We start from the raw sequence: 18224 nt of genomic DNA, 5'->3' as shown, positions 1-18224 counted from the left end.
CGATCAGATGATGTGTCAGGATCAAGTGCCTGAATCCCATCACACATCAGCTGATTGTATAAAAGCCGATTATACAATCAGCAGATGCATCGGTGCAAAAAAAATAAAAAAATAATACTCACTTATGTGCTGATTACCGGCAGCTCCTGCAGTGATGGAGCGGGAGTCTGATCCTGTCCGATCGCTGCAGCAGCTGCCGGTAATCAGGGATTAAGTCTCCTGACGCATCCGCTGATACCGGCCGGGCGCCCGCGTCACCGCGATACTTACGATCACCTGATGCGTCAGGTGACTGCATCAGGTGATCCATCGCCAGGTCCTGCAACCATCGGAGGTTTCCCGGCCGTCTGCACACAGCCGGAGCGGGGGTGGCGATACCGTGAGAGGAGATGGGAGCGGACATGGCACCGGGAGTCTGCAGACAGGTGAGTATAACTTTTTTTTTTTTTTCTACTGTTAACTTTTGTTTTCGCAGCTGCCTCCACCTCCTGCCTGTACATGGCGCCGCACGGCAGCATACATGCACAGGACGGGAGGTGGAAGCGGCGGTGACGGTACCGGGAGGATTCACGCTTCTGTATAGACTGACAGAAGGAATCCTCTTCCTGTACATGTCACTTTACTACCCACCTCCTGCGTTTATAGCTGCGTTTTTGGTCTTAGAAACGCACCAAAACGCAGCTATTTGCGTTTCTCATTGCGTCTTTCAACATCCCATTGAACTCAATGGATGAAAAGCGCAGTGAAAAACGCGGGAATAATTGACATGCTGCGTTTTTTTGTGGCACCACAAAAACGCAGCTGAAAAAAACCAGATGTGTGCGGACAGCAAAAATTAAAACTCAGACTTTGCTGGGGAAGCAAAGTCCTGCAGTTTTGAGGCCAAAAACGCACCCGAAAAACGTGCAAAAATGCCGCGAAAAACGCACTGTGCACACATAGCCTTAGGGTGGTGTCACACACAGCGACGACGACAATGACGTCACTGCTACGTCACCATTTTCTGTGACGTTGCAGCGACGTCCCGTCGCTGCCGCTGTGTGTGACATCCAGCAACGAGCTGGCCCCTGCTGTGAGGTCGCCGCTCGTTGCTGAATGTCTAGCTTCATTTTTTGGTCGTCGCTCTCCCGCTGTGATGCACACATCGCTGTGTGTGACAGTGAGAGAGCGACGAACTGAAGCGAGCAGGGAGCAGGAACCGGCATCTGGCAGCTGTGGTAAGCTGTAACCACGGTAAACATCGGTTAACCAAGGGAAGACCTTTCCCTGGTTACCCGATATTTACCTTCGTTACCAGTGTCCGCTGCTCTCGCTGCCAGTGCCGGCTCTTGCTCTCTGCACATGTAGCTGCAGTACACATCGGGTAATTAACCCGATGTGTACTGTAGCTAGGAGTGCAGGGAGCCAGCACAAAGCACGGCTGACTGCTCTCTGCACATGTAGCACAGCCACGCGTGTCGTTATGATCGCTGCTGCTTCTGCTGTGTTTGACAGCTAAGCAGCGATCATAACAGCGACTTACAAGGTCGCTGTTATGTCACAGAAAATGGTAACGCAACAGCGACGTCGTTGTCGCTGTCGCCATGTGTGAACCCAGCTTTAATTAGCTGAGCCTGTTATCACTCCAGGAGTCCAGGAGAGCGTTCCCTCTCTGGTCACTAATTTTCTTTACTTTTGTTTGTTTATTTACTTATTCGGCTGTCCCAGGCTGTTACACTGCAGACGCTGCAGAGTTCTGAAGCAGGGGGGCGGGCACAGCTCCACACTCACGGCTCCATGCTGCCTCGTGGCCGGGGGGGGTCTGGGGGGGGACAGACTCTTCAATTCACCTGCACTGCTCCTGCAAGGATTGTACTCTGAAGTCCCGATCACTCACCGCTCCCAGGCATCTCCGGTAAGCTTGCTAGGTGGTCGGCAGCGGGCAGGAGCTCCGCTACATGTGTTTGGTGAGTGAGGAGTGACGGAGCTCAGGACTAGCACGTCTTCACATGGCTGGCGCAGGAACCGGAAGTCTCCCAAAAGGTTTTTTTTTAGATTTCGCTACCTTAGCAGGATATCTGTGTGTGCAGGTAACTATTACTGTGCAGAATTATTAGGCAACTTAATAAAAACCAAATATATTACCAACTCAATTGTTTATTTTCACCAGGTAAACCAATATAACTGCACAAAATTTAGAAATAAACATTTCTGACATGCAAAAACAAAACCCCCAAAAAATTACTGACCAATATAGCTACCTTTCTTTATGATGACACTCAACAGCCTACCATAAATTGTCAGCTGCTTGATCTGTTTACAATCAATATTGCATGCAGCAGCCACCACAGCCTCCCAGACACTTTTCCGAGAGGTGTACTGTTTTTCCTCCCTGTAGATCTCACATTTTATCAGGGACCACAGGTTCTCTATGGGACTCAGAGCAGGTGAACAAGGGGGCAATGTTATTAATCTTTCATCTTTTAGACCAGGGGTCAGGAACCTTTTTGGCTAAGAGAGCCGTAAACGCCACATATTTTGAAATATAATTCCGCGAGAGCCGTACAATATGTTTAAAGGGCCATTGACAGATCAATCGCTCCAATGTTCACTTAGTACAGCAAGGAATGCTCCTCCCTGCTGTATAAAGCCACAACTGGACTGAAACAATGGTAATTAGCAGTAAAAAAATCAAATAAATAACTTACATTGTGAACTTGCGATGCATGACATCAGTCCAGCAGTCTGGCTTCTTCTTTTTCCTGCGCATGACTGGAAGCTGGCATTCTTCCCACCTGATGTTGAGAGAATGCCAGCTTTGAGGCATTCGCAGAAGAAAGAAGCTGGAATATTGGACATGTCACACAACGCATTGTCAGTTATGTCAATTATCTATTTTATTATTTTACAGCGAATTATTGTTTAGGTCCAGCGGTGGCTTAGTGCAGCAGAGAGGAACACTCCTTTGTGTACTAAGTGACCGCTGGAGCAATTTTATCTGTCAGTGGCCCAGACACCCTGCTTCCCATACAGCCTGCACCCCCCATATCACACACACACACTGCTCCCCATACAGCCTGCACCCCCCATATCCCACACACACACACTGCTTCCCATACAGCCTGCACCCCCCATATCACACACACACACTGCTCCCCATACAGCCTGCACCCCCCATATCACACACACACACACTGCTCCCCATACAGCTTGCACCCCCCATATCCCACACACACACTGCTCCCCATACAGCCTGCACCCCCCATATCCCACACACTACACCCCCATATGTCGCATACCCTGCTCCCCATACAGCCTGCACCCCCATATCACACACACTACACCCCCATATCTCACACACACTGCTTCCCATACAGCCTACACCCCCATATCTCTCACACCCTGCTTCCCATACAGCCTGCACCCCCCAGATCTCACACACTACACCCCCATATGTCACATACCCTGCTTCCCATACAGCCTGCACCCCCCATATCACACACAATACACCCCCATATCTCACACACCCTGCTCACATATCTCACCCTGCCTGTACCCCAACTTACCCCTCTCAAACACTCTGCACCCCTTCACATGCTTCTGTCACAGTCTGCAGCCCTCATATGCCCCTCACCCTGCAGCCCCCCTCACCCTCATGTCCCCTCTTTTCTTATTACCAGTCATGTGTCCACATCTCCTTCAGGATTCAGTTCTCTTGCTTTCTGCCCGGCATCCTGTGTCTCCTCCCACACAGTCACATGGGCGTGACGTCATCGCAGGTCCTGCAGGATGGAGATTCCGTCTGCTGTGCAGGTCAGGACTAGCACTCCTGCAGCTCAGACATGGCTGGTGGCCTCTCCAGGTCAGGGGCCCCTCTACTGACACTGGGCTCCCCTGACTCACAGTTCGGCCACTACACAGCAGCACTACACATAGACGCAGAGCGGCTGCCGGGCCCCTATGTGTACTAGTGCCGCTGTGTAGTGGCCGGCCTGTGAGTCAGGGGAGCCCAGTGTCAGTAGAGGGGCGGCTCACTTCTCGTTCCCCCGCTGATCCGGTCTCCTCGGCGCATCGTCCATTGCTGTCGCTCGCTGACCTCTCAGCAGGCGCGCAGTGATGACGTCACCGCGGTCCTCTGCAGAGCTGTCAGAAGAACGCCGACAGTCACAGCGGGGAGAATGATAAGAGAGAGAGCGCGCCGCTCACTCTCTCATCATTGCTCTCAATTGTATCGGCACCTGCGATGCCGATGCAATTGAAAGCTCGATCCTCGGCGGGGGGCGGTGACAGCGCGGCCACCGGGCCCCCCTGAGTAGCCGGGTGCTGGCGCCGGCCCTGATCCTTCCCATAGACAGGTAGGAGCCCTGTCTGCGAGCCAGATACGGCCATCAAAAGAGCCATATCTGGCTCGCGAGCCATAGGTTCCCGACCCCTGTTTTAGACCTTTACTGGCCAGCCACTCTATGGAGTAGTTGGATGCATGTGATGGAGCATTGTACTGCATGAAAATCATGTTTTTCTTCAACGATACTGACTTCTTGTACCACTGCCTGAAGAAGTTGTCTTCCAGAAACTGGCAGTAGGTCTGTGAGTTGAGTTTCACTCCATCCTCAACCCGAAAAGGTCCCACAAGTTCATCTTTGATGATACCAGCCCATACCAGTACACCACCTCTACCTTGCTGGCATCTGAGTCGGAGTGGAGCTCTCTGCCCTTTACTGATCCAGCCTCTGGCCCATCCATCTGGCCCATCAAGAGTCACTTTCATTTCATCAGTTCATAAAACCTTTGAAAAATAAGTCTTAAGATATTTATTGGCCCAGTCTTGACGTTTTATCTTATGTTTCTTGTTCAAAAGTGGTCATTTTTCAGCCATCCTTACCTTGGCCATGTCCCTGAGTATGGCAGACCTTGTGCTTTTTGATACTCCAGTAACGTTGCAGCTCTGAAATATCGCCAAACTGGTGGCAAATGGCATCTTGGCAGCTTCAAGCTTGATTTTCCTCAATTCATGGGCAGTTGTTTTGCGTCTTTTTTCCCCAACACACTTCTTGCGACCTTGTTCGCTATTTGCCATGAAATGCTTGATTGTTCGGTGATCATGCTTGAAAAGTTTGGCAATTTCAAGACTGCTGCATCCCTCTGCAAGACATCTCACAACTTTGGACTTTTCAGAGCCCATCAAATCTCTCTTCTGACCCATTTTGCCAAAGGAAAGGAAGCTGCCTAATAATTAAGCACACCTTATATAGGGTGGGGTATTGATGTCATTACACCACACACCCCTCCTCATTACGGAGATGCACATCACCTGATTTACTTATTTGGTAGTTGGTTCTCAAGCCTATACAGCTTGGAGTAGGACAACATGTATAAAAAGTATCATGTGATCAAAATACTCATTTGCCTAATAATTCTGCACACAGTGTATATCTCTGAAATACATTACATACATAGTTACATAATTACATAGTTACTAAGGTTGAAAAAAGACCTAGGTCCATCTAGTTCAACCTTCCTCCACCAGTTCTACACCTGGTCACCAAGTCATTTATAACCAACAATGTTTTGTGTACGGAGGAAATCATCCAGCCCTTTTTTGAAAGCTGTTATAGTATCTGCCATTACTACCTCTTGTGGTCGGCATTCCACAGTCTGACTGCTCTAACTGTAAAGAACCCTTTCCTATTTAGCTGTCGGAATCGCTTTTCTTCCACTCGCAGTGAATGCCCCCTGGTCCTTAGTATTGTCTTCGGAAGAAATAAGTCATGTGCCAGTCCTTTATATTGACCACACATGTATTTATACATATAAATTAGATCTCCTCTGAGCTGTCTCTTTTCTAAGCTAAACATATCTAACTTTTTCAACCTGTCATCATATGGGAGGCCTTCCATTCCTTGTAGTAGTCTAGTTGCCTGCCTTTGAACTGACTAACTTCTGAATGTCCTTTTTAAAATGTGGAGCCCAAAACTGAATCCCATATTCCAGATGTGGCCTTACAAGTGATTTATAGAGGGGTAACAATACATTGGGATCACGGGATCTAATCTCTCTTTTTATACACCCTAGAATCTTGTTTGCTTTTGCAGCTGCTGCTTGACATTGAGTGCTGCTGCTCAGCTTATTTGTAATGAGAATACCCAATTCCTTCTCCTGTTCTGTAGTCCCGAGTTTACTTCCATTTAATGTATACGCAGTTATAGGATTACTCCGTCCTAGGTGCATTACTTTACATTTATCAACATTAAATCTCATTTGCCAAGTATCTGCCCATTCTGACATCTTATCCAGATCTTTTTGTAATATTATACTATCAAGTTCAGTTTTTAATATCCTACATAGTTTGGTGTCATCAGCAAAGACTGACACTTTACTATCAATCCCATCCACAAGGTCATTAATAAAGAGATTAAAAAGAATTGGTCCTAGCACAGATCCCTGCGGCACCCCACTGCTGACTATGGCCCATTTAGAGAATGTTCCATTTATGACTACTCTGTTTCCTATCTTTTAGCCAATTCCTTACCCAGTTGCATATACTTTCCCCTAGTCCTGGCTTCTGGAGCTTTAGTATAAGGCTATTATGTGGTACAGTATCAAATGCCTTTGCAAAGTCCAAATAAATCACATCAGCTGCATTACCAATATCCAGGTTTGCACTTACCCCCTCAGAGAACCCCAACAGGTTGGTTAGACACGACTTATCTTTCATGAATCCATGCTGTCTGTCAGTTATTATATTATTTTCTGCAACATATTTTTGCATGTCATCCCTTAAAATGCCCTCAAAAACTTTGCATACTACTGATGTCAGGCTTACTGGACGGTAGTTACCCTCTTACCTTTCTTAAATATCGGTACCACATCAGCAATCCTCCAATCCTGAGGCACGAACCCTGTTACAAGCGAGTCTAAAAAGATGAGATACAGCGGTCTGTCACAATTACGGAGCTCAATTCCCTCAATATTCGTGGATGAATGCCATCTGGCCCTGGGGATTTGTCAATGTTTAATTTTCTCAGACGTAGGCATACTTCTTCTTGTGTTAAATTAATTATATCGGGTGGTGAACTTTGATTTTTCACTTGTTGAATAATGCCTGGTACAGTCAGTTCCTTGGTGAACACAGATGAGAAATGCCTATTTAATATCTCAGTCTTTTGTTTGTCCTCTATAACTAACTTGTTATTATATTTTAAGGGGCCAATACTATCCTTTGTTTTCCTTTTGGCATTAATGTATTTATAAAAGATTTTGGGATTTATTTTAATGTCATTGGCGATTTTTGTTTCAGTAGCTAGTTTTGCTTGTTTGATTTCTTTTTTGCATTGCCTATTGATATGTTTATACTCCTGCAATGCTATTTCTGTATTCTCAGCCTTCAAGATTTTAAACGCCCTTTGTTTTTGTTTTATTATACTTTGTACAGTCTTATTTATCCATAGTGGTTTCTTTTTATTCCGGGACGTTTTATTACCAGAGGGTATAAGTTTGTTACAGGATTCTAGCAGTATATCCTTAAACTTACCCCATTTATGTTCAGTATCCGCAGTTACCATGACTTTGTCCCAATCTACACATTTAAGCTCTTCCCTTAATTTCTTGAAATCAGCTTTCCTAAAATTCCAGGTTTTAGAATTTCCCCTTTGAAATGTTCTATTGAATATTACGTTGAAGCTTACCATATTATGATCGCTGGTGCCCAAGTGCTCCCGGACCTGTAGATCTGAAATTGTATCCGGTCTATTTGACAGGACCAAATCTAGCAAATTATCTCCCCTCGTCGGTTCATCTACCATCTGAGAGAGGAAATGGTCTTGAATGGTAGATAAGAATTTACAGCTTTTAGCACAACCAGAGGATTCTATGTCCCACTGTATGTCTGGATAGTTGAAATCCCCCATAATAAGAACCTGATTATTATTATTAGCTGCCTTTTCAATTTGTTTCAGCATTTCACCCTCTATTTGTTCAGGTATGTTAGGAGGCTTATAGCAAACTCCAATTAGCATTTTTCCATTATCCCCCTCCCCATGTACATTTACCCATACTGACTCTACATTGTTGCAGTTCCCCCCAATGTCATCATTCAACACAGGTTTTAGGTTAGATTTGATAAATATACACACCCCACCACCTTTTTTGTCTTTCCTGTCCCTCCTAAATGTACTATAACCCTGTATGTTTGTCACCCAGTCATGGCTTTCATCCAGCCAGGTTTCCGTAATGCCCACCACATCATAATCCATGGTTGACATAAGAGTTTCCAATTCATTAATTTTGTTTGCAAGACTTCTTGCATTTGCCAGTAGACATTTAATCCTATTAACACCTTTATTACTCCTAGCCTCCCTACGTTCCTTGCATGTCCCATCCCCCCCCTAATCCTTCATTGACCCCTAACATCTCACTGTCTCTATCTGCTCTATCTATCCCCTTTTTTGCTCCACTACCCTCCCTCCCCCCAGATCCTAGTTTAAAAGCTCCTCCATCCGTCTGACCATTTTCTCCCCCAGCACAGCTGCACCTTCCCTATTGAGGTGCAGCCCGTCCCTACCGTAGAGCCTGTAGCCGACTGAGAAGTCAGCCCAGTTCTCCATGAACCCAAACCCTTCCATCCTGCACCAATTTCTAAGCCACGTATTTATCTCCCTAAGCTCCCGCTGTCTTTCTAGTGATGCTCGTGGCACCGGTAGTATTTCTGAAAACACCACCTTGGAGGTCCTGGACTTCAGCTTCTCTCCTAGTTCCCTGTAATCATTTTTAAGGACCTTCCACCTGCCTCTAACTTTGTCATTAGTACCAATGTGCACCATGACCGCTGGGTTTTCCCCAGCCCCACCCAGCAATCTGTCTATCCGATCCGCAATATGCCGAACCAGAGCACCCGGCAGACAACACACTGTTCGGCATTCACGGTCTCGGCGACAGATGACCCTGTCTGTCCGCCTAATTATAGAGTCCCCTACCACCAACATCTGTCTGGGCTTTGCTGCACTCCTATTTCCCTCCTTCCTACAGCAATTGTTTTCCTGGTTGCTAGGAGCAACGTCCTGCTGTAGTGACCCTAGTCCTGGCCCTTCATTCCTAATATCAGCCAAACAGGCATATTTACTAGGTTGCGCCAGGTCAGGACTAGGCTCCCTGACACTTTTCCCCCTACCTCTTCTTCTAACTGTTACCCAACTACCTACCTCTGGGTCCTGATCTTCTCCACCTCCACCCTCCTCCATATCACTGGCCCCAGCCAGAGAAAGCTCAGTGAGCTCTAAACTCCTCTCAAGGTTTGCAATGCCCCTGAGTGTTGCAAGCTGCTTATTTAGATCCGTTACCTTGGATTCCAAATACGCAACATGCTTGCATCGAGTGCAGACATATTCACCCTCAAACGGCTGCTCAAGGCATGCATACATCTGACAAGATACACACCTGGTAGCATTGTCCATGGAGCACCTATTAAATGGGGATAAACGTTAAAGTAGAAAAACATGAAACATGATTCAGGTGAAACCCCTGAAGGGATCCACTCACTAATGAGGCAGCAGAGTTATTCCATATCATGATGTTATGGGTGCAGGCAACATGGGCACCTGCAATCTGATGGCTCCTAAAAGAGTCGGAAGGAGCCCCACACACCCACACCTTGTCTGGTGCATATTGTGCACTCCATACCACCTAAGGAAGAGTTTCCATCATCCCCATTGAAGTGGACCACTGACCCCTGCACTATAGATACCCCTTTTGAAGTGTACACAAAGGTCAGAAGAAAAATGGTGTCTCCAAGTCTTGCGCTGCAGGTAAGGAGTAAAGAAGGAGGTGGACCGCCCTTGTAACGCGTAGTGCTGTTATGTTTTCTAGTGTTCTAATAAATAACTTTTATTTTTATGAGTTTTTCTGGTTTACTCCTGACCTGCAGTGCAAGACTTGGAGACCCATTTTTTTATGACCTTTGTGTGTTCATTCAGCTTCCCGTATAAGGTGGAGTGGGCGGTCTCGCAGCAGCGGTCAGGTGTGCCAGCTGCCTGGCAATTGCCAGGTGGAAGGAGCGGTTGTCATTGACTTGCAGACAGCAAATGAGGAGCTGAGGCCGCTTCTTTGTGGAGGTGATACACACGATCAGTGAGACACCTCTCATTCTACTCTGCCCCTCTGTTGTTGTCCCTGGATTTGAACTGCGCTCTGAGTGAGAGAATGAACCGTTTGTCACACCCAGAGAGGCACAGGACTAGCGACTGAAGATCCGGAGTATTACTGAACAGAGGTGAGAAGAACCTACTACATCTCTAAGCATTAATGAAACAGGAGCATCTGATAAGTGGTGTGCCCCTCACCACAGATTTTACTCTAGAGACAGAAGTAAGATTTCTGGCATAAGGAATGCTACAGTTCGTCATGAATTAGATGAGTTACAGTGGCATGCAAAAGTTTGAGCAACCCTGATCAAAATTATGGTTATTATGCATGCGTTTCAATGAATCAAGAACATCTGACTCCAACATGCCCCCCCCCCTTTAAAGACAATTGTGATCATTACTGGTCTTGATGAATTTGGGCCATAGTTTGAAAAGCTGGCCTTGGACTATAGGGAGAAAACTGACTAGTCCAATGACGCCCCCAACTGTCGAATCCCTGCCCCACTCCAGATGATTAACAGATATCTCTGTTGTGCATATATAGGGAGAGACATGTTAGTAATGGGGAGAGGGGCAAGGAAAAGTAACGGGTCCAGATCCCGGCATGCTTTTCAAACTATCTTTTTTCTGATAGACTGCAGCATATCAGAACAAAACATACCTGGCTGCAGTCGCACAGCCAGGCTCGGATTCATGCTAGTTCAAGAAAGTGAGATAAGGGAAGTTAGAAAGATCACCAAAATACCCAAAGGATCCACAGGTGCACGGAAAGTGGCTGCCAGCCACACTAAGCAATAGGTGATGAAAATCAGGGCACACTGATCTTCCATTAAAAAGTAGCTTTATTCAAACACAAATAGGTGTATTAGAAACATCAAACTTTAGGCCAACATGGCCCTACCTTATGCATTTCGGAACATGTCCAAGCCTATGAGAAAGGACGTGTTCAAAACACGGAGGGATCATGCCATGTTGGCCAAAAGATTGATGTTTTTAATACACCTATGGATGTTTGAATAAAGCTACTTTTTATGAAATATGGATGTGAAGGAATTTTCATCACCTCGGATGCATGCTGTCCATAGTTCGAGCAGAATGAATATAATAACAGATTTACTTTAAGGTCAGCGAGCACTAAGAATATAAATTAGAGAATGGACTCTATTTTACAAAACTCACATTTACAATTCCCTTGTAAAAAGCCTCAGTGGCCAGTGTGCCTGGGCCATCCACAGTCTTGCCATCATCTTCTGGCCCCCAGCTGGCACTGTAGATATGTATGTACTGTGGATTCAGGCTTAATGATCGAGCTTCTATAACATCAGTAATCAATCCATCAAGCATCCGCACCCCTATTGAAAATAGATGATTTATACAGTATATTTAGGAACACTGATGTGAGCACAAAGTAAGTAGGTAATCTAGTCTCCTATACATTACCTCCTATCCTTGCATTGTATGCAATCCCAGCACCGCAGATGTCGTTATGAGCAACTGCTGCTACTTCACCAGCACAACGTGTACCATGACTGGAATCAGAGGGAATAAATAAATAAAAAAAACAAAATCTAAATTTTTACAAAGAAACATTGATGAGCAAACTGTTCAACACTACCTTATCTGCCATTTTATTATTAGCAGAGCAACATTATTATAACCAACATCCTAAATTTTTAGGGCATTTGATGATAAATAAAGGTAACATAATTAGGCGAAATAACATATACTGTATAATAGAGTTCTCTATTGATCATGGTGATTTGTGTAGTTTTTAATTCCACAAGTTGTTCACCATTTCCTCTTCTATATCTACAATCATCGCAATTTGCATAGCATCCTCTACTGTAATTAAGAAGTGTATAAAAATAACCCGTAGGTCACAATATGTTGACCTGTAGAAAAGGTAAGGAAAAAAAATGCTGGAAAGCTATATTCTGAAATATATCCCATAAATACGAGGGGCTGCTGATAAGTCATTGGCTTTACCCAGAAAGAAATGAGATAGGATTATGAAACTTTACATTTATTCCACATACTCTCCAATGATGTCAACACACTTCTTACATTGGTAGTCCAAGTTCTGTAAGCCTAGCAAGAAGAAGGATTTTGGTTGTGCCTCAAACTAGGCATCCGTAGCAGCCATGGCGTCAGAAATGGTGTAAAATTTGGTACCCTTGAGGTGTTTCTTCAGGTTTAGAAACAGATGATAGATGGAGGGAGCTAGATCTGGTGAATAAGGTGGGTGGTCAACCAGCTGGAAGCCCAGCTCTGCCGGTTTTGCCGTGATCGCTTGTGCAGTGTGAGCTGAGGTGTTGTCTTGCAGGAACAAGATTCCTTTGGACAGCTTGCCGTGCCTGTTGGCCTTCAGTGCTGCCTTCAATTGGTCTAAGATTTCAATGTAATACCTTGCACTGATGTGGGAACCCTTTTGAAGGTAGTCCACTAGCAGCACGCCCTCCTTATCCCAGAACACAGACGCCATCACCTTAGTGGCTGATTTTTGCACACTGAACTTCTTTGGATGAGGAGAACCACTGTGCCTCCACTCTTTTGACTGCTTCTTGTTTTCAGGGTCCTACAAATAAATCCAGGTCTCATCCATAGTGACCAGTCGATCCAGGAAGGTCTTATCAGTCCGGAAACAGTGACAAGTGAACCGGGGAGTTTCCACTCGCATGTTTCTCTGATCTGTTGTCAAACATTTGGGGACCCACTTTGCAGATAGCTTCCTCATGTCCAATGGATAATGACACAAACATGTTTACGGAAAATCCCCATGATGTCTGCTATTGCTTTAGCTGAAATTCATCGATTCTCCAGTATGAGGTTGTGCACAGCATCGACAATCTCCGAAACAACAACCAATTTTGGTCGTCCAGGACGTTCCTCATCATTGGTGCTGAAGCGGCCCGTTTTAAATTTGGCAGTCCAGTTCTTAACTGTGGAATATGGAGGTCATTGATCCCCCAATGTCTGCGACATATCACCATGAGTGTCCTTTGCAGACTTTCCTTGCAGAAACAAGAATTTTATCCCTCCTCTGCTCTCAGTTGCTGTGAATATCGCATTAGACTCCACCATTTTGTTTTCCCCGCGTGCGTAGAACACTGTTGCCATAAACAACAAACACAAAATATATATTAGACACATAAGGCTTTCATGTGATGTAACATTCGTTACCATAGAAACAAAAAAGATCACAAAGCCAAAGACTTATCAGCAGCCCCTCGTATCTACTAATATGATGTTTAAGTACAGTATACAAAAGTGAGTACACCCATCACATTCTTGCAAATATTTTATTCTATCTCTTCATGGGACAACACTGAAGATATGACACTGTGATACAATGTGTACAGCTTGTATAACAGTGTAAATTTGGGGTGCCCTCTATACTCAACACACAGCCATTAATGTCTAAACCACTGGCAACAAAAGTGAGTACACCCCAAAGTAAAAATGGGAAAATTGTGCACAATTTGCCATTTTCCCTTCCTGATGTAATGTGACTCATTAGTGTTACAAGGTCCCAGGTGTTTTACATTTTGTTCAACAAGGCACCTCATGGCAAAGAATTCTCTGATAATCTGAAAAAAAGAATTGTTACTCTATATAAAGATGGCCTATCAGTGATGGCGAACCTATGGCACATGAGGGCACGCAGAGCCCTTTCTGTGGGCACGCGCGCTGTCGTCTCATCCAGCTGCTTTGAACTGCTGGTGTGACCGCGCTAGCAGTTCAAAGTTGTGTTGGAGTGGAGGAGACCTCTCTCCTCGCTCTGACACTCCTCTCCTAGGCCGCAGGTCTGCTGTCTAGGAGACGGCGGGAGCGTCAGTAAGCAGCGCCAGCGTAATGATGTCTGGTGGCCGCGTGTGAACTGAGGGCCCAGCGGCGCACAGCGGTGGAGCAGGTGTTGGATGGTAAGAATGTTTTTTTATTTATTTATTGTAAACTGTGTGCGGCTGTACCAGGATTTGGGATACTTGCCAGGATGGGGAAAGTGCCAGGATGGTGGTACATGCCAGGATGGGGAAAGTGCCAGGATGGGAAAAGTGCCAGGATGGTGGTCCATGCCCGGATGGGGAAAGTGCCAGGATGGTGATCCATGCCCGGATGGGGAGACGTGCTAGGATGGGGAGACGTGCCAGGATGGGGAGACGTGCCAGGATGGGGGGGTACATGCCCGGATGGGGAAAGTGCCAGGATGGGGAGACATGCCAGGATGGGGGGGTACATGCCAGGATGGGGAGACATGCCAGGATGGGGAGACATGCCAGGATGGGGGTCCATGCCCGGATGGGGAAAGTGCCATAATGGTGGTCCATGCCAGAATGGGGAATGTGTAGGATGGTGGTACATGCCAGGATGGGGAAAGTGCCAGGATGGGGAAAGTGCCAGGATGGTGGTACATGCCAGGAATGGGAAAGTGCCAGGATGGTGGTACATGCCTGGATGGGGAAAGTGCCAGGATGGGGAGAATATGCCAGGGTGGGGGTACATTTACCAGGATGGAGGGGTACACTTACCAGGATGGTGGTACATGTCAGGATGGGGAAAGTACCAGGATGGTGGTACATGTCAGCATGGGGAAGTGCCAGGATGGGGAAAGTGCCAGAATGGTGGTCCATGCCAGGATGGGGAATGTGCAGGATGGTGGTACATGCCAGGATGGGGAAAGTGCCAGGATGGTGGTCCATGCCCGGATGGGGAAAGTGCCAGAAAGGTGGTCCATGCCAGGATGGGGAATGTGCCAACATGGTGGTACATGCCAGGATGGGGAATGTGCCAACATGGTGGTACATGCCAGGGTGGTGAAAGTGCCAGGAATGGGAAAGTGCCAGGAATGGGAAAGTGCCAGGAATGGGAAAGTGCCAGGAATGGGAAAGTGCCAGGATGGGGAAACATGCCAGGATGGGAGGTACATGCCAGGATGGGGGAACTGCCAGGATGGGGGAACTGCCAGGATGGTGGTACATGCCAGGATGGGGAGAACATGCCAGGATGGGGGTACATTTACCAGGATGGAGGGGTACACTTACCAGGATGAGGGAAACATGCCAGGATGGGGGAAACTGGCAGGATGGGGTAAATTTACCAGGATGGGGCCATGATGGGGACAAATATACCAGAATGTAGGAAATATATATCAGGATGGGGGACAAGTTTACCAGGAAGTGGCCTATGAAGGGGGTCATAACTACATAATGAAGGGGGAGGGGAGAAACGCGTATCTCTTTATGGGATTTCAAGATGTTCAGACTTTGAAATATAGATGTGGATTTCAGGGTGAAATCTGATTGCATTCCGTGCTAAAATCTGTCTGTCTGTCTAATATTCTGCATTTTCTTTTTCCATAAAGATCAATCCAACTGCTGTGTCTGGAAAGGGCAATTTGAGTGGCTCAGCTTCAATGTGTGGTAAGCACGCATAAGCGTGATGTCCCCCTGCTGAAGAGAAGAGAACACTGCAAAGGTAAGGTTAAAACAATTATTTACATAACAGAATTGGTTAAATTGCCATGTTGGCACTTCGGAAAAAAATTGGGTTTAGGGCTACAGTTTGGGCACTCGGCCTGTGAAAGGTTTGCCATGACTAGCCTTGACGATTACCAACACTCAAACTGAACTACAGCATGGTGGCCAAGACTATACAGCAATTTAACAAGATAGGTTTCACTCAGAACAGGCCTCACCATGGTCAAATCACAGAAGCTGACTGCACGTGCTCGGTGTCATATCCAAAGGTTGTCTTTTCAAAATAGCTGTATGAATGCTGCCAGCATTGCTGCCTCTGGTTAAAGGGGGAGTCAGGCTGTCAGTGCTCAAAACATTCGCCACACACTGCATCAAATTGGTCTGCATGGCTGTCGTCCCAGGTGGAACCTCTACTAAAGATGATGATGCACAAGAAAGCCTGCAAACAGTTCTCTGAAGACAAGCCAACTAAGGACATGGATTATTGGAACATGTCCTGTGGTCTGATGAGAGCAAGATAAACTTAATTGGTTCAGATGGTGTCAAGCTTGTATTGCGGCAGCAACCAGGTGAGGTGTACAAAGACAAGTGTGTCTTGCCTACAGTCAAGCATGGTGGTAGGAGTGTCATGGTTTGGGGCTGCAGGAGTGCTGCCAGCTGTGGGGAGCTACAGTTCATTGTGGGAACCATGAATGCTAACAGGTACTGAGACATACTGAAGCAGAGCATGATCCCTTTCCTTTGAAAACTGGGCCGCAGAGCAGTATTCCAACATGATAATGACCCCTTTAACAAACCTCTAAGATGAGCACTGCCTTACTAAATAAATTGAGGGTAAAGATTCTGGACTGACAAGCAGGTTTTCAGACCTAAACCTCATTGACCATCTGTAGGGCATCCTCAAATGGAAGGTGGAGGAGCACAAGGTCTCTAACATCTATCAGCTCTGTGATGTCATCATGGAGGATGGAAGAGGATTCCAGTGGCTCCTGTGACGCTTTAGCGAACTCCATGCCCAAGAGAGTTAAGGCAGTGTTTGAAAATAATGGTGATCACACAACATTTTGGGAACAATTTGGCCATTTTCACTTAGGACTGTACTCACTTTTGTTGTCAACGGTTTAGTCATTAATGGCTATATGGAGTTATTTAGAGGGCAAACCAAATTTACCCTGTTATACAAGCTATACACTGACTACTGTACATTAGATCAAAGTGTCACATCTTCAGTGTTGTCTCACGAAAAGATATAATAAAATATTTATTTTTGTGATATACTGTATATGCATGCAGAAATAATTACCGGTTTTCATCAGATGGATTATATCGAGGCTGGGGATCAGGGTCATCATTATTATAATCGTAGCTTGCCAAAGGATCCTAAGGAAAATAAAAAAAAAAACCTGAAGTTACACATGTAATTTTTAAGCCCTCAAAACTATTGCAAAATTATAGCAGAAATACTGTTGAACCGTACCTAGCAGACCAGTCAGAATATATAAAATCAAATCTCTTTATTATCCCAACAGAGCATTCATTATTCGCGGAGTACGATAATACCACCATCATATATGTGTGAACTCAATGAAATTACAGACGGGCTAGGGGCTGACCTGCAACAGCACTAATTACTAAGCAAAAATTCAGTGTCTGAAAATATAAGCACACCACATGCAAATATATAGTGTTAATACACTTGTCACCCCCTGAGAAAGTCCATACAGGTCGAAACAAATCGTTAAGAATGTCAGCCACAAGGGATGACGACATAGGACTTTGGGGATGAGGACATCTGACAAAACCTACACATCTCGAACTTAACTAGTTCTTATTCATAGTTAAGTCATACCATAGTTAGATTGGAGAAGAGTAAGATTTTTTCTACCCCACTCACATGTTTGTGAACATTTTAAAGTAAGTGCTGGATTGTGTTATTATGGAACTTCTTCACTTTGCCATGTGTTATCCTGCCAAGCCTGCAGATTCACTGCACTCCGACTCATTGAAAACAGCTGAAGTAATGCTGGATTATAGCGTCGGGTAAGCAACATGAGAAAGCTCAGGTTTGTTTTTCTATGTGATAACAGCCTTCTTTAATCCTCTATTTACATGGTCAGTGATGAGTATGTTACATTGCATTGTCCCATTGACTTGTTTGTAATTTCATACAGTTCACACATATTATTCACATCCTTAGGGTAAGTAAAATGGTGGCATTATAGGCAGCAGTCATTGAATAATTAACTATTGACTTTTTGTATATATTGACCATTTTTGTAAATAAAGAGATGAATTTTCATTTCCAGCCCTTTGATTTTACATTTTTCAGGACTGTAATTAGCTTGATACCAAGCTCCCCATAAAAATTATGTGTTTATACTTCTAGTCGGTAGTTGGGCATGCTTTTCACATTTTCTTCTAGTTTCAAAGTCTCACTGGACCAGGATATTCATAAAGGCAATGGAAATGTAATGTACATGAAAATATCTTACAAAATTCTGTTCCAGGTCAGGATGATCCTTTTCAATGCCATCATCAAGGATAGTCACCACCACTGTATGTCCAGTGAAGCCATGATCCCAAGCAGAAAGTATATTCAGGTCGGGGCTTAATTCATTGTTCTGGAAGGTAGAAA

General features: G+C 45.4%; 1 protein-coding gene across 1 annotated transcript in view; it reads right to left on the bottom strand.

The window, feature by feature from the left end:
* Positions 1 to 18224, bottom strand: part of PCSK4 (proprotein convertase subtilisin/kexin type 4) — a 133289-nt gene that overhangs the window by 45616 nt on the left and 69449 nt on the right. Inside the window, exons 4-7 of the mRNA XM_075353171.1 lie at positions 18082 to 18210; positions 16893 to 16969; positions 11556 to 11644; positions 11295 to 11467 (exon numbers count right to left, since the gene is read on the bottom strand). Coding sequence (XP_075209286.1) covers positions 11295 to 11467; positions 11556 to 11644; positions 16893 to 16969; positions 18082 to 18210 — 468 coding nt within the window. The remainder of the gene's footprint in view (positions 1 to 11294; positions 11468 to 11555; positions 11645 to 16892; positions 16970 to 18081; positions 18211 to 18224) is intronic.

The sequence above is a fragment of the Anomaloglossus baeobatrachus genome, chromosome 1 (assembly GCF_048569485.1).
Source record: "Anomaloglossus baeobatrachus isolate aAnoBae1 chromosome 1, aAnoBae1.hap1, whole genome shotgun sequence".
Lineage (NCBI taxonomy): Eukaryota > Metazoa > Chordata > Amphibia > Anura > Aromobatidae > Anomaloglossus > Anomaloglossus baeobatrachus.
The sequence above is the reverse complement of the archived record's forward strand: the minus strand, read 5'-3'. Positions and strand labels throughout refer to the sequence as shown.